The 12,819-nt window shown below is 40.4% G+C and overlaps 1 protein-coding gene across 1 annotated transcript in view; it reads right to left on the reverse strand.

The window, feature by feature from the left end:
- Positions 1 to 12,819, reverse strand: part of HSPBAP1 (HSPB (heat shock 27kDa) associated protein 1) — a 33,948-nt gene that overhangs the window by 14,939 nt on the left and 6,190 nt on the right. Inside the window, exons 2-3 of the mRNA XM_010191688.1 lie at positions 9,754 to 9,939; positions 4,009 to 4,193 (exon numbers count right to left, since the gene is read on the reverse strand). Coding sequence (XP_010189990.1) covers positions 4,009 to 4,193; positions 9,754 to 9,939 — 371 coding nt within the window. The remainder of the gene's footprint in view (positions 1 to 4,008; positions 4,194 to 9,753; positions 9,940 to 12,819) is intronic.

The following is a 12,819-nucleotide window of genomic DNA, read 5'->3' on the forward strand; positions in this document are numbered from 1 at the left end:
CTTCCTCCAAAATGCTCCTCTCCAGCAGCAGTTCTTCCACTGATTCTTTTTCTTTGTGACCATGCATCCACCAGATCTCTGTCTCCAGTTCTCATCCCAGTCTTTCATATCACTCAAGTTACTCGTTTGCTCTACAGAAGGACCGCCCAACCACTCGTGGCTACATGTGGCTTCTTTTCCTTCTTCTCAAACACTCTCTTTTCCTTTCTCCACTCTTAACCATCCATCCATGCTCAGGATTGTTTTTAGAAAAAAATCTGATATATGGCATTTAAAAAAAGAATGAAAGGAAGGAAAAATCCCCATTCCTGTTTCAAGCCAATTGGATAATCCATATGGCATGCTTGTGCTCTCTTTGCTCCTGTCTCAGGTTTCTCCATGTATTCTGGAAATACACAGTTTACCTCACTGGTATGACTGGTATGCTGAGTTCTGTAAATTCCTTATTATTTAAGGGGCACATTCCTCTCCCTCCTTTGCAACTGCAGAGACGGTGAACTTAAATCAACTTGATTGCATGGTGAGAAAGGGCAGAACAGGGATGCATGAACCTGGAGCTTGCCAATCACTGATCCTCTCACAAGCAAACCCGTGGGGATGACAGCTGGCATGAGGGACAGGGAGGTACTTCCCAGGTAGTTCAAGGGTTTTGCAGGATGGCTTTGTACAGCTTGGATAATTCCCATCTTTCTGTAGCTGCTCACCCTGCCACCTGCAGGGCCTGACCATTTGTTTATTGGAAAGCACCTGAAGTATACTGGGCCAGAGATACCAGTGCCTTTCGGCTGGGGCCCCAGACTGAGCCTTAGGAAACAGAGATTCAGTTCCTGACTTTGTGATGGTCTCAGGCAAATCAATTCATTTCTGAGCTTTATTTTTCCCATCTTGAAAAGGAAGATAATGGTATCTGTTCTGTTTCAGTAAAGCACTTTGGGGTCGTTCACATCGCCTAACTTTAGGAACCTAATTTAAGCTTGGCTCCTGCTATTGTTAAAGCACTCTCAATCATCCCTTGGAAAAGCCTCTCTCTTTCTACTGTCTATAAAGAGAAAATAAGAGTCTAGTCTCCTAATTTAAGTATGTAAGCGAGCTGCTTGCAGGCAGGTGGATGACTATCCTTTTCAAAGATCTATGGATGAGGAAAAGTACAGCTAGGCGTTATTATAGGATGACTTCATTGTGACTCTGTATCAGGAAACCCTCAAAATGAGCGATAGCCTTCCCAAAAATTAGGTGTCGCTAAAGATTTTGGATTTCAGAGTTATTGATTTTAAAGATATCATCTGAAAAAAATGCAGAAGTGTAATACAAACATTTGTCAAAGACAGCAAAAAATCAAAAAGAAAACGTTACTTCTATAGATTTCAGCAGCCATAAAATTTAAAATCCAATACAACTATTTCAGTGATAAAGTTAAGCGTAACACCATCTCTACACTTTAATCTCACACCTAAATAGTTTTTGTATTTTGTTACAATTTCAGTGGAAAGAAAGCACACATAATCAATATTAGATTTAAAAGAACTTTTTGAAAATGCTGCAGCTGTAGTAAATAGTTGAAGCGATTACAGGTAAAATAGTTTTTAACCAATGAACTGAAAAGGTACTGGTAGGAGTCCTGAAATCTTGTCACAGTGGGTTCCTTTTCTACAGTAAAAAGTCACAGTAAGAAGAAATGCACTAAAAGGTGTTCCAACCATAACAGATGGCACATTACTTGTGAATTATATTTATTTCATTTGCTGCTTATAATGAAGTTAATCTGTACCCGTATGTCACTTTAAAAGGTCTCATTTCTATTTAAACTTCATGCATATATCTTGCTTCTGATTTATATCTCAAATTCTGTAATGAAATATCAACTGAACAAAAAATGTAAGATGCTAGATACTGCTCATAGATTAGAATAATGGAATCATTACCGTAGCCCACACAACTGTAAATGATAAACAGTGCAATCTAAATTTCAAACAACTTCTAAATGGCCCTATTAATCACTATAAATAACAGTGCAGTTGGCCTTCTTTTCCCCTTCAAATCACCTTACGTAAATCCAAATAAAATCTAAGGGGAAAAAAAAGGGTTTATCATCAAATTCACACAGGAATGGAAGAGAATTTCTACACAGAACTCTTCTGGCTGGTATGAATTGTGTAGCTGTGTTTCAAGAGCCATACGAATCTGGAACTGACGGATGCATTTCACTCCCATGCCTGTGAAACTGGCAGATGACATACACCATATTTGCTTGCATAACACTATTGATTTTTTCCTTCCCAGATTCCACTTAAAAAAAAAACACCACGGCATAACCATTACGTGTATCTATTCTAAAATTGCAGTACAATCTGTTGCTTGTTATAGGTCAGGTGATGAGGTTGTGGTGTGACACCTGCACAGAAATGCAATTCCTGGAGCCTCAATTTTGTTCTTGAATGGGGGAAAGGGGAAAAAGGAGGTAGGAAAATGGTTGATTCCTTCAAGTGTGTTTTTATTGACCAAATGAAGCAGGCGGCTATTCAGGTCTTCTGAGCTCCTATTACCTTGTGCCATGAAACACAGGAAAATGCCGTCTGTTGAAGCAGAAAGAAAGAAACCTAAGGCAGGACCACAGATAGAGGAAGACACTCAAAGATCTGGGCAAGCCTGAAACATCCCTGGAAGCCCCAGCTTAGTTCAAACAACACAACCCAGCATCAGAGCCGTGCAGCCCAAGTTTATGTGACCCTGGTTGTGTATCAGTGTGCTTAGGAAGGGAGGGGAGAAAGAAAGGTGAGACAGCCTCTGTGCCCAAACCTTACCTTCCACAGCACAGTGGGAAAGGAGACAGTCTGAAAAAAGACTGAGCACTGAAAAAATACTAATTTTACTGGTGTAAAAGAATAAAATACATATGAGGAGCATGGGAAATGCTTTCTGAGGAAATAATTAATTTGAGGGAGCTTTTCAGTTTATACTCTCTGTCATTCCAGTGATAGGATGTTCACAGAGAATGATGATTCCATCTTCACATTTCAATGTACAGAAATGAATAAGGCTTCATTTACTATTCTTTCTTTTTATCTTTTGAGAAAATACACCCTTTGTATAGTTATCTTTAATTATGCCCTCTTAGAATTTGCAAGGAGCAGAAGCAGGAATGGACATGAACCAATACACTGAAATAGCAGATGGACATGGAGAAAGTAAAGGTAAATACTCCACGTAGATGTCCTAATACCTGCATTTGGAAATTACCACAGATGATGCACTCTCATGGACAGGTTACTTCATGTACTTTACTGCCTCCACAGACAACTGAGGTATAATAATCCTGTGGACTCAGAAACTCTCCTTCTTGCAAACAGATAATTTAAATATATTAAGGGAAAGAACTGTGCTACTTGAGAAAATGAGCCACAAGGCAAAATATAGAGCAAAACCATGTTACAGCCTTGTTGCTACAAGTGAATCCATGCCACCAAATCCTCTCTCCTGAAGCAGAGCTGATAATTTGGGTACCAAATTTGTACCATTCGGGTGGATCTGGGGCAGTAAAAGGGTCTCAAGTTTGCACAGTGCCAGGCCTGCCAGCTGCCTGTCACCTCCACACCCTACTTCCACCTCACCTCCAGACCTTCAGCAGAGGTGCAGGGCAGGTGTTCAGCTGCAGAGGTCACACACGTGACTCAGTGCTCCCCAAGCCTGCCCAGTCACAAAATTATGCTGGGATAAATGGGAAGGGGAGTGCTGCCAATCTGGTAGTTGTTTTTGTCACTTGTGGTGTTGTTTTTAAGCATACAAGGAGATCCAGAGTTTTAGATGGCTGCCACTTGGTACTAGTTCACCATTAGACTGAAAGCAAATAGCTTCTATTTAAAACTTTTGGAATAAATGGTCAAAGGAGCAGAGAGGGGATAGCAATAGAGCTTTCAGAAACTACATTAGATAATTTGCTATGATTCAACCTGATTAAGTTGATAAAATTTATTAACAATGATTAAGGAAGAGATAATATTAATGTTTTACCTGGAAGATTTCTGGCTTGTCTTCAAATATCCTTGCAATGTATTTGTAGTCAGCGTAAGCCCAATATTTGGAGTGCTCATAACAACTGAATGGTCCAGAGAGACAAGAAGGCTGCCCACAACTCCAAGCCAAAAACTCTTCAAGTGTAGCCTTCAGGTAGCTACACCTGGTTTCAAACTGGGGAACTGGAGCAACAAAAAAAAGCCAAATAATACATGAGCATTGAGCACAGAACCAGTAGAAATAATATGCAGTTTCTCTCTCTTGCTGTGGTTAAATGCAAAATGAGATATGAAGTGGGACTAGGTAGCTTTACTCTGGTCAATAAAATGGTTCTCATCACATAACTCATAATTAAAGTCTGAGACTACTGCTTTTGCATGAATGTTTGAGTGAATGGCTGTTACCCTGAGCTTGCTGTAAGGTAACAGCACACCAGTAGGTACTGTTGTTCATGTGCAAGGCACCCTCCAGCACAATAACTCAGTAATACGCTCAAGTTCCCTGAACAACTGAGAGCCTGTCCTTTGCTTCCTGTCCCTTCTTAACTGTGAGCTGCAAATGTGCACACAAGTATTTGTGTACCTTTAATTTGTCTCCATGGATTTAAAGAGATGGATATGCTCATATTTCCCTTTTCCTAAAGCCATAACCACATCAGTACAGTAATGCATAGGAAGCAAATTATGGAGCCACACATGTGCCAATGATCCCTCTAAAATGCTGTGTGTCCTTATTTTTCACTTAGGACTGACAAAAACATACTGTGGTGTTCCTTGGCAGACATAGAAAGTATTTACCAGCAGTGTTTTGCTCCCGTCATGCTTTGCTCAGGCTGACTGATACAGCCTTTCAGCTCAAGGTCAGGTCACTTGGAAGGCCTACAAGATAACCCACATCACAGCACACTTTAATTGTGGTTAATCAGAGATCTTCATTTCCCACTGCTGCTAACTGTGCCAGCTTCAAAGAAATTTATCCAATGTTAAATATATATATATGTATACACACACACTTTACTGTAACTACTACTGGGAAAAAATGACTGCAGCCTGCATGAATGACAATTACAGAGCTGCAATTTAACCTTGCTTAACTTGCATAGAGCTGCTCAGAAATGGGATCCTCTAACTGTTGTGCAGCAGCAGCAACAGCTCTTCATTCTTTACCACTCTCATTTTGTTGTCGCAGCAATTCCCATAGAGTTTCATACATTTGTTCTTATTCCCATTGTGAGAGAACAGCTTTTACCAACCTTTACCACTGTAATTTTGCCATTTTCCATTGTAGTAGCCCAGGTAGTGGTTTTCCTTCCCCTCACTATCAAATTCATTAACTAAAAATGTCAGGTAAGCCCCACTATTCAGCAATCCATAACCTGGCTCTGTGCACTAGAAGGGCTCTGTACCCAAGAACTGCATACAAGACATATAAATCACCTGCAATAGCCAAAACCCCTATATCTGGTTGTGTCACAGTTCAACGTCCTCTCCTGATACCCAGTCGTTAATGCAACACACATAATTTTACTAAAAGATGGTCTGATGGAAAAATTAGATAAAAGACACAAGCACTACTGAAGATGGCTGAATATCTGTATTATTCTGATAAGAACAAAGAGTGCTTATGACACTGCCTGTTTTCCAAGGTAACTCAGCAGCAAGTGTTTCAAAGGCAAGAAATACGCTCTTTCTACCCCACAGTGTATTTCACTCTAAGCTTCATTTAAAAAAAAATCCAACTACGAAAAGCAAGACTGTCTTCTGGGATACAATCTCCTGCAGGCAGTGTTCGTAGTTTAATTTATAACTTGTTCAGTACCAAGGTGTGGGTGCTTATGGAAAAACAAATAGTAATAAAAAACATATTTGGGCAATCTAGACAGTTTGCTTAGATGGATTTGTAGACTGCGACTAGCGTGAAAATGTTAGCAATGGGCAGCTGAATGCAAGATCATTATTAACCAGTTTGCCAATACTTGATTACTGAAGGTGTTCTGTAATTCATAAATTGTAGATTAAGCCACACAAGTCTAAAGTAAGCTACCAATGCTGTCTGATGACACGGTACCTGAAGGGCATGGCAGCCTTCTCTCCCACCTAATGCTACAGACTGAAACTGGAGAGGGAAGAAGTGCTTTTTGGAGGAAGCAGCTCCCCTCCTCAGTTAAGGTCTGGTCCCAACAGATGCCAATTTCTGTTCTACTCAGAAAGACAGTGTTTGCAATGTACTGAGGGACCTACAGAAAAAAAGGATAATAGCCTTAGAAAATACCCTAAAGCTCCAGTAAGAATGCAAGTTAAATGTCTCCTCCATTTCTTTATTCTTAAAATAAAACCAAATGTCTATTTGCCGCTGCTGGGGAATTAAAATTATTTAAACAAATGATCCTAACAAGGATAAGCCATTTAATACTATAATAAAGCACAAGCACACTCACAAACCAAAATACTGGCCAGCCATATCCAATAACTACCTCAAATCTCAGCTTTATGCAACATTTATTCAGTATATGGTAGCTGTGCTATATTTTCAGCCTCCCATTCAGCTACTGAGTCTATGGCAACCTTTGCAGTCCCTCTTTATACCCAACCTCGGAGGCTTGAATTCTTTCATGGTCCTTAGTGGCAGAATCTCTTGGGCAGATGTCCAAGTTGCAGCCCTCTTCTATCCAACTGCGTATCTGACAGCATCAGCTCTACCCAGCAACTCTATGAGAAATTTCCTCCAGAGATCTTGTGACTCATAACCAAGCAGCATGACAACCTTTTGCTCTCTCCAGCTTCTTCACAGTAACCACATTGTTTATTCATTTTGCTGCACAACCAGAGAAATGGTCAAAATAAGAAATGTCCGCATACGGAAGTCAGTTTCGTGCAAGCTTTCTTCTTCCTTTGTAATTGCTGGTGTGCTCCAGGTAACCACCAGATAGATGGGCTATAAAGCTGCATTTTGTCTGTCAGAAACTTAACTTCTGTAGCTGCTCCCCACCCTTTATCTCAGCTCACAAAAAGAAATCTTTTAACGTGTCTGGAACTAGATGGGTAGGGATTTCCTGGTTAATAGCACCTTCATTGCTCTTGCAATGAAGGCTGCTACTCTCCCTGGAGGTAACTGTCAATGCTTAAGCCTCTGATTGCATTTTTGCCCTTTTATAGACACACATTGTCTAACTTGCGTAATCGGACAGAATAGTATCAAACACAGAAACGTAAGTACAAGTAATTCACACAAATAATACTGCTAGCTCCCACATTTTCCATGTTTCAAATGTGCCTTCCACATCCATCTGCCTCAGGAAGTACCAAACTAGCAAGAAAAACAAATATAAAATCCAAGCAACCCCCACCAAGTTGTCCCATTTGCAGTTCACACTTTTTTGTATCTCAGTTTGGGAATACCGCTCCCAGGCTGCTGATGTGGCACTAAAGATAGATGAGGAGTTGTCACAGTAAGAGGTCTCAAATTATTTAGGATTGTCCACATGAACCTCATGGCTTAAATAATCTCAGAAACTCTGAAGCAGTCATTTCAGAGCAACACCAAAATATATCCACAAGCAGGAGAAGTTTCTTTCTTGCACGTTTCCAACTCAGTGTCAGAAGTGGTCCTGTCTAGCCATAAGGCAATGAACGTAGTGTAAGCGTGGTAAGAATATTCAGAGATCAATACAATTTTAGTTGTATTCTTCTGTTGCTGTCTCTAACCACGTCACTGCCTCCATTTCCTCTGGGAATGTTAGCGTAAACGACGACAAGAGGGGCCCTTGTTGAAAAGCAATGTTAAGCACAGAAGAATGAGATCAACCACTTTCCAAATGACAGTGGCACAGGAAATGTATTACATTATTGCAGACTCAGAGATGTCTTGGCTAATGGCTTCACTAACATAGCCTTACAATGCAATTTTTTTATAGCATCAGGTCTCCTTCAGTTACAATATAACCCCTGAAGGCTCTAATCTTCCTGAAGACATTTCTAGCTCATATTAGCATATAATGGAGGTTGCTGGAGATAAAACAATTGCGGCCTAGGGATTGATGCCTTTATGAAAAAGCAAAATACAGATAGATGCAACTTCAAGATACAAATTCCAATTTAAATCCACTCTATATCCCTGGTGACAACCAGTTACTGTTAAGTGATGACTCCTATCTATTTAGTTGGTAGCGTCAATCCACCACTTAGCTACATAACACTCCATCAGTCCTACTGGAAGCTTTTCAGTATAAATGGAATACCCATTTGGCTTTCAAAAAGTGCCTACTAATTAATAGAGACTGGGACCAAACCTGTCCTTTTACTTGGTAAACCTTGCGTATTAGAACTGAGATGTATTAATGAGGTATCGAGGAAAATGTCATATATATGCAACTTATTCTCTATTGGCAATGGGATGCCTTTTACATGTAGTGCAAGAACTGGCTGATATCTCATCGAACTAAAGAGATATTGCTGTGAAGATGTGTACCAACAAATTAATTCTACACCTCAGTTATCCCATCTGTAGAAAGTGAATGAATAGCATATGTTTTCCCAGGAATGGCACAGAAATCATTAATCCACGCTGGTAAAACGCTCTGAAATCCTAAAATGCCAAGCATTTTCCCTCTAACACTTCCTTCTGTTTCATCACTTCTCTTGCAAAGATTGAACATGAAATAATATAGTCAGTAACATAGTGTTGTTAAGTAAGATAATGTGATGCAATCCTACCACTTTCATAGGAACTGGCAGACCCTCATCAGGCGGTTTTGGGCAGACCCTGTATTCCAAGAAAGAGGTGGTCCAACCGAAGGTTACAGGAGTACAGAAATAATAGTGTAGTGGGGTCTAAAATCCCATAACTTATACTGAACATTTTTAAATAACAGGGTTTGTCATCTGACCTAGGTCAAAAAAAAAGACTGAAGGGAGACAAAATACTTTTGGCAAAAGGAAGAAAGTGCATGGCAAAGTGTATATTGGTATGTGGTTGGGAGGGCAACAGATGTACAGGGCATGAATAAAGCAATGAATAACCTCTGAAGTGGCTAGCAGATGGCCACCTTGGCGCATGTTTCCTGTACCTTCCCTCCCTGGCATGAAACTCTGTCCATGGATAGACTGTGACTGGTATTGTGTGGCTACAGACCAAAATGGAGTTGTAAGATTTAAAATCAAGTGCAGAAGCTGTTTTTTGTTCCTAGGTGTTTGAGTGAATCTGGAGAGTTAGAGATTAAATTATTGTACTGTCAAGTAATTTTCTTAATGCTTTATACTTCTGTAGCATCTTCCATCACAGGACTTTGGAGTATTGAAAAGAATCAGGGTCATATAAAACCTCTGAGAGGAAGGTGAGAATTATCACCACTGTCCAGATTAAAAAAACAAACCAAACAATACACAAAGATAGAACAGTTAACTGGCTAATTTTTAACTCATTCAGATTTGTGGATATGGAAGCTCAGCTCACATAAACATCTGAATCATGTAAAAGTCCAGCACGAACCACACATCCTACAAAACAAGGCAAGAAAACTGAGATGCCTGACAGTCCTGTGTTAGTGTTACTCACCAGACTTCCTACTAAGAACAAACACACAAGAAAGAGAGTTCCACTGTTGGCCAAATCCAATGTCCTAAAAAGCAAAGCCTTTGGTGAGAAGTAATACATTAGAGAGTGAACAGTGATAGTGAAGAGCCAGAGGACTGCAGAGCCTAAAAAAGAGCTGTGACATGTAACACCAGTGCCCCTCAGCCTCACCTGAATCCACGGTCTTCAGACCTAGCCTAAACTGGATCCTCTTCCCATCCAGCACCGCAGAAAGGTGTTTCGCATTCCAGTGCAGGGCTGGCCAGTCACCAACCATGTTACAGAAGACAGCAGGTTGTTGCAGAGACATCACAATTTCCTTGGCTTTCTCAGGAGTAAATGGTTTGACATCTTCACCTATGTAAAGAAAAAAGAAAAAAGAGCTGTAGCGAGATGATTTATGATACTTTAAGTGTTACCCATCATCTCCCACAGCATAGGAAACACTGAGAACTAACACCTTCTTTGTTTATGGTTGATTTTTTATTACATCTATAGATTTTTTTAAAGTCAAACATCTACTGCGAACACTGAAAGGACATTCCTACGCTAAATTAAAAGTTTAAGGCAGTGTGTTACCACACAAAATGTAAAAAAAAAATAAAGATATAGGTATGTGCTTAGAATTTTCACTTGCAGCTTAGGCGAAAAAGCACTGTAACCAAGCTGTTTAGAATCAGGCTAACAATAAAACAGCCTTATGAATAATGTCCAGAGTTTAGAGAACATAAATTTTATGAGTAATGGTCTTTGTGCATGGGATTGTTTCCAAGAAGTGTAGAGCATTGTCAGAGATAGCAAACCAGGTTCCTACACATTTGATTTAAACCAAGAAACGGCAGTGCAACCAAACCAGCAGGCATTTTTAAAGCATTTTAAAATTCCTTTTCATCTATGGAACATCAGAAAAAAGAAACTGTGCCAATCCAAAAACTAAACTAACCTGAGATTTCCACTTATTCCTTTGCTGTTTAGAGATTTATATGCCCCACAGAAACTGTCAAACTGAAATGCTGGCAACCTTGAATAAACTCAGCACTTTCAGATCAACTTTTCTTTAGGGACATATTGAGAAGGAAAACCTGATTTTTAAAAAACCCAAACATAACCCAACCAAAACATAACAGCTCCATAGAGCCGAAGCAGTGCACTACAACGCCACAGCATAAAAATATCCATTCATTATTTTAACCTCTACTGAAGTTAACTCATCCAGAATTTGTATCCATATAAAGTCTAAGATTTAACATACCAAATTAATACATATGGTTCCCCCTGACTCCTAGCAGCTCGTTTAAAACAAAACAACCAATTCAGTTAATTTAAGGGTCAAATCTTGGTCTGGCATGCATGATAGGTTTAATAAATACAGGGCAAGCAAATTCCCTTTACTGCCAGGTGCTAATTTTGCCTCTCGCTCCTCTTCACATGTGGGTGGTGGGAGAAGTAGTGGAGAACCAGCCAGTACCACATGGGGCAGTCCAGTGGTGCCAGCTGGGGAAATACAGATGATGATCCACCAGGAACAAGGTCACTGAAGAAGGTTCTTCAGGATAGTTTCTAATATAACAGTTTAAAGCAAACATATGAATACTGAGGTGTGAATGGCAGGAATAAAAGGAGCCCTGTGCCTGCTCTATGCCTGCCTCTTTGGTGACTTTTCCGAGTTCACCTTCTTTCAGCAGGGTTTATGCTCCAGCATAGCTGTATGTTTTAGTTTTCTAAATTTAGCTGCTGTCTTCACCCAGATGCAGTGGGAGGTATCAGGGCTGGGGTTTCCTACAGTCAAGGGGTCCCTTCTCCCACGGACTTCCAGGGAAACTGAACTCCTTTCACTCATGAAAACTCCAGCTTGAAGCTTTAAAACTAAAGACCTCTGATATTTTATCTTCACGGTTCATAAAATTTTTAAATGGCTTCCCTTTCTTAAGGCAGACGACAGGAGAGACTTTGGGTTTTGGTTTGTTTTCCACATTTCCTCTCGTATGCAGAACACCACTTGACAGGATGGTGTTGCTGTGACACAGAGATGTCTACGACTCTTGGCCTTTAGTCTCGCGCTCCAGCAACTTGCACAACCAGGACATAAGGAGGCCTCACGGGGACCGTATGTCTTACCATATGGTCCTCCCTGCCCCCCGAAGGAGGCTCTGGGGGTTTCTGAGCAATAGGTTCGCATACCTAGAGGGAGCAAGTCCAGAGAAGGCAGAGAGACCATCTGCAGGGACACCCGTACGTGCTGCTGCAGCTACCAGGTGCTGGCTGCAAGGCATGGCAAGAGGCTAAAGCCCAGCATGGGTTTTGGCAGTGATGCTGTTCAAAGACTAAAGGCAAGACTCAGACCTGATCTGGACGCTCCCAGAGGGGTTTACAAAACGTCTTCTGTCTTTACCCAGCACAGTTACAATGTCATGCAGAGGTGGCTTTCACAATGCAGGAGCTGACTTGCCTTGCATGCCATGCCCAGATTTTCCTCAATCATAAAATGGAATTACTCCTGGTTAGGCTAAGTGTATAGTGCACGGCTGTCCTTTTGACTGCTCGACTGTTTTTGTTTTACGGGCAGTGCATTTAATTATTTTAGAGGACATGTATCAAAAAAAATGCTATAATTCGGTGGCACTTTTTTGGAGGACTTTGTAAAGCTGAGTTTTATTGCAAAAGCTTCAGCTTTATCCTGTAACTTCAGTCAATAGTTGGGACGTGCTACAAAAGCAGAAATTTTACTGGGAGAGACAGGAAGGCTCATCGTAGCCAACCGTTGATACTGTGTGGCTTTCTAATGCGATTTCCACATGGATACGGTGCTTTTGAAAGGTGTGGTTTTAACCACAGTGATTATACAGTGGGCAGCTCAGAGCTCAAGCTACCGGAAGAGTTTGCACCAGTGCCAAGCAAAAAACCACACTTAGAACAAATCGCCTCTCCTCTGCTGAACGTTAGCTGCAGGTATTTGTCATGTCACCACGCTTTATTCAGTTATAAACCTATTTCCCTATAAAATGTAAATAAATATAAAATTTAGAAACAATGAAAGAGGACACAGTCTCAGGAAGATGCTAATCATTCCTATCTTCAAACAGTATTAAAATAATTCTTAAATATCTTTTCCTGATATAGATAAAATAATAACATATAATGCATATGATATAATCAGCAGTGAAGTCTGAAATGTTCTAGAAAATTTAAAGCATTAGATAGAGGGGTTTTTTGCAAAGACAAATGGGGATTCCTGCT

Source organism: Mesitornis unicolor, unplaced genomic scaffold, assembly GCF_000695765.1.
Source record: "Mesitornis unicolor isolate BGI_N332 unplaced genomic scaffold, ASM69576v1 scaffold51289, whole genome shotgun sequence".
Taxonomy (NCBI): Eukaryota; Metazoa; Chordata; class Aves; order Mesitornithiformes; family Mesitornithidae; genus Mesitornis; species Mesitornis unicolor.